The 1,044-nt window shown below is 32.8% G+C and overlaps 1 protein-coding gene across 1 annotated transcript; it reads right to left on the bottom strand.

The window, feature by feature from the left end:
• Positions 1–819, bottom strand: LOC102592217 (protein MIZU-KUSSEI 1-like). Its single transcript, XM_006366156.2, has one exon. The coding sequence runs from the start codon at positions 720–722 to the stop codon at positions 15–17; it is 708 nt and encodes a 235-aa protein (XP_006366218.1). The 5' UTR covers positions 723–819; the 3' UTR covers positions 1–14.
• Positions 820–1,044: the final 225 nt, after the last annotated feature.

Below are 1,044 nucleotides of genomic sequence, written 5' to 3'. Positions count from 1 at the left end.
TCGGTAGATGCTAATTAATTAAGAGAGCGTAGAAAGAAAATGCTTAGCTCTTGACCCATATTTTCTTCAGGATCAACTAAATGAAAAGACTCTGAGTCATTAGATCCATGAACTCTTTCAAATTTTCCTCTTAGATACATTATATCATCATCATCATTATCATTTTTTATAACTCCTTTTTTCCCATGAATAATTCCAGCTCCAACAATAACTGACTCCATTTGTCTCAAAACTTGCAAATCAACTTTTGCAGGTTTTCTTTTAACTGCAAACCCTACTTTCTTTCCATTACAATACATCCTCCATATTGGCATAGACAAAAAAGACGCGGAAGAAGAAGAAGAATCATTTGTTTTACTCTCAAGCGCGATTCTCACTACTCCCTTTTGCATTTCACTAGCAAGTGAAGAAGTTGAAACCGCGAGTTCAAGAAGAAGAATAGGGTTTGTGGAATTAGGGTTTGACTGGATACAAAAGTTGACTTTTCCTTTACGCGAACCAAAGATTGTACCTGTAATAGTTATAGCTGAGGATGATGATGATGAGTTGTGTTTGAAGTAGGGTATGTGTTTTCTATTGTCATTTTCTTCTTCAATGAAGATACAATTGCATCGAGGAATAAGAAGTTTCATAAGTGAACGAAGAAACCTCCATGAACGCACTTGTTTTTCGCAATCCACGGAGGTTATGGGACTAGTTGTTGTAGGATATGAAGTTATCATGTTGATGAATGAGAAATGAATAGAGGCTTTTAGATTTGGTTTGAGTGATAGTTGTAACTTAATTATATAAAGAAAATTTTGAGGCAAATGATTTGGTTTCGTGTAGCGGTTCGGTGAAAATTATAAGAGAATAAGGTTCAAATTATAACCGATAAAGAAGGAGAAATGTTTTAAATAATTTTTCTCATTTATTTAAATCTTGGGGGACAAATTTATATTAGTGATTTTGTTTGTTTATAGAAGAAAAAACATAACTTTAAAGTAGTCTCTTCATCCCAATTTTATGTAATGCATTTTGAATAGGTATATATAAAATTCAAGA

The sequence above is a fragment of the Solanum tuberosum genome, unplaced genomic scaffold (genome assembly GCF_000226075.1).
Source record: "Solanum tuberosum cultivar DM 1-3 516 R44 unplaced genomic scaffold, SolTub_3.0 scf00619, whole genome shotgun sequence".
NCBI lineage: Eukaryota > Viridiplantae > Streptophyta > Magnoliopsida > Solanales > Solanaceae > Solanum > Solanum tuberosum.
The sequence above is the reverse complement of the archived record's forward strand: the minus strand, read 5'-3'. Positions and strand labels throughout refer to the sequence as shown.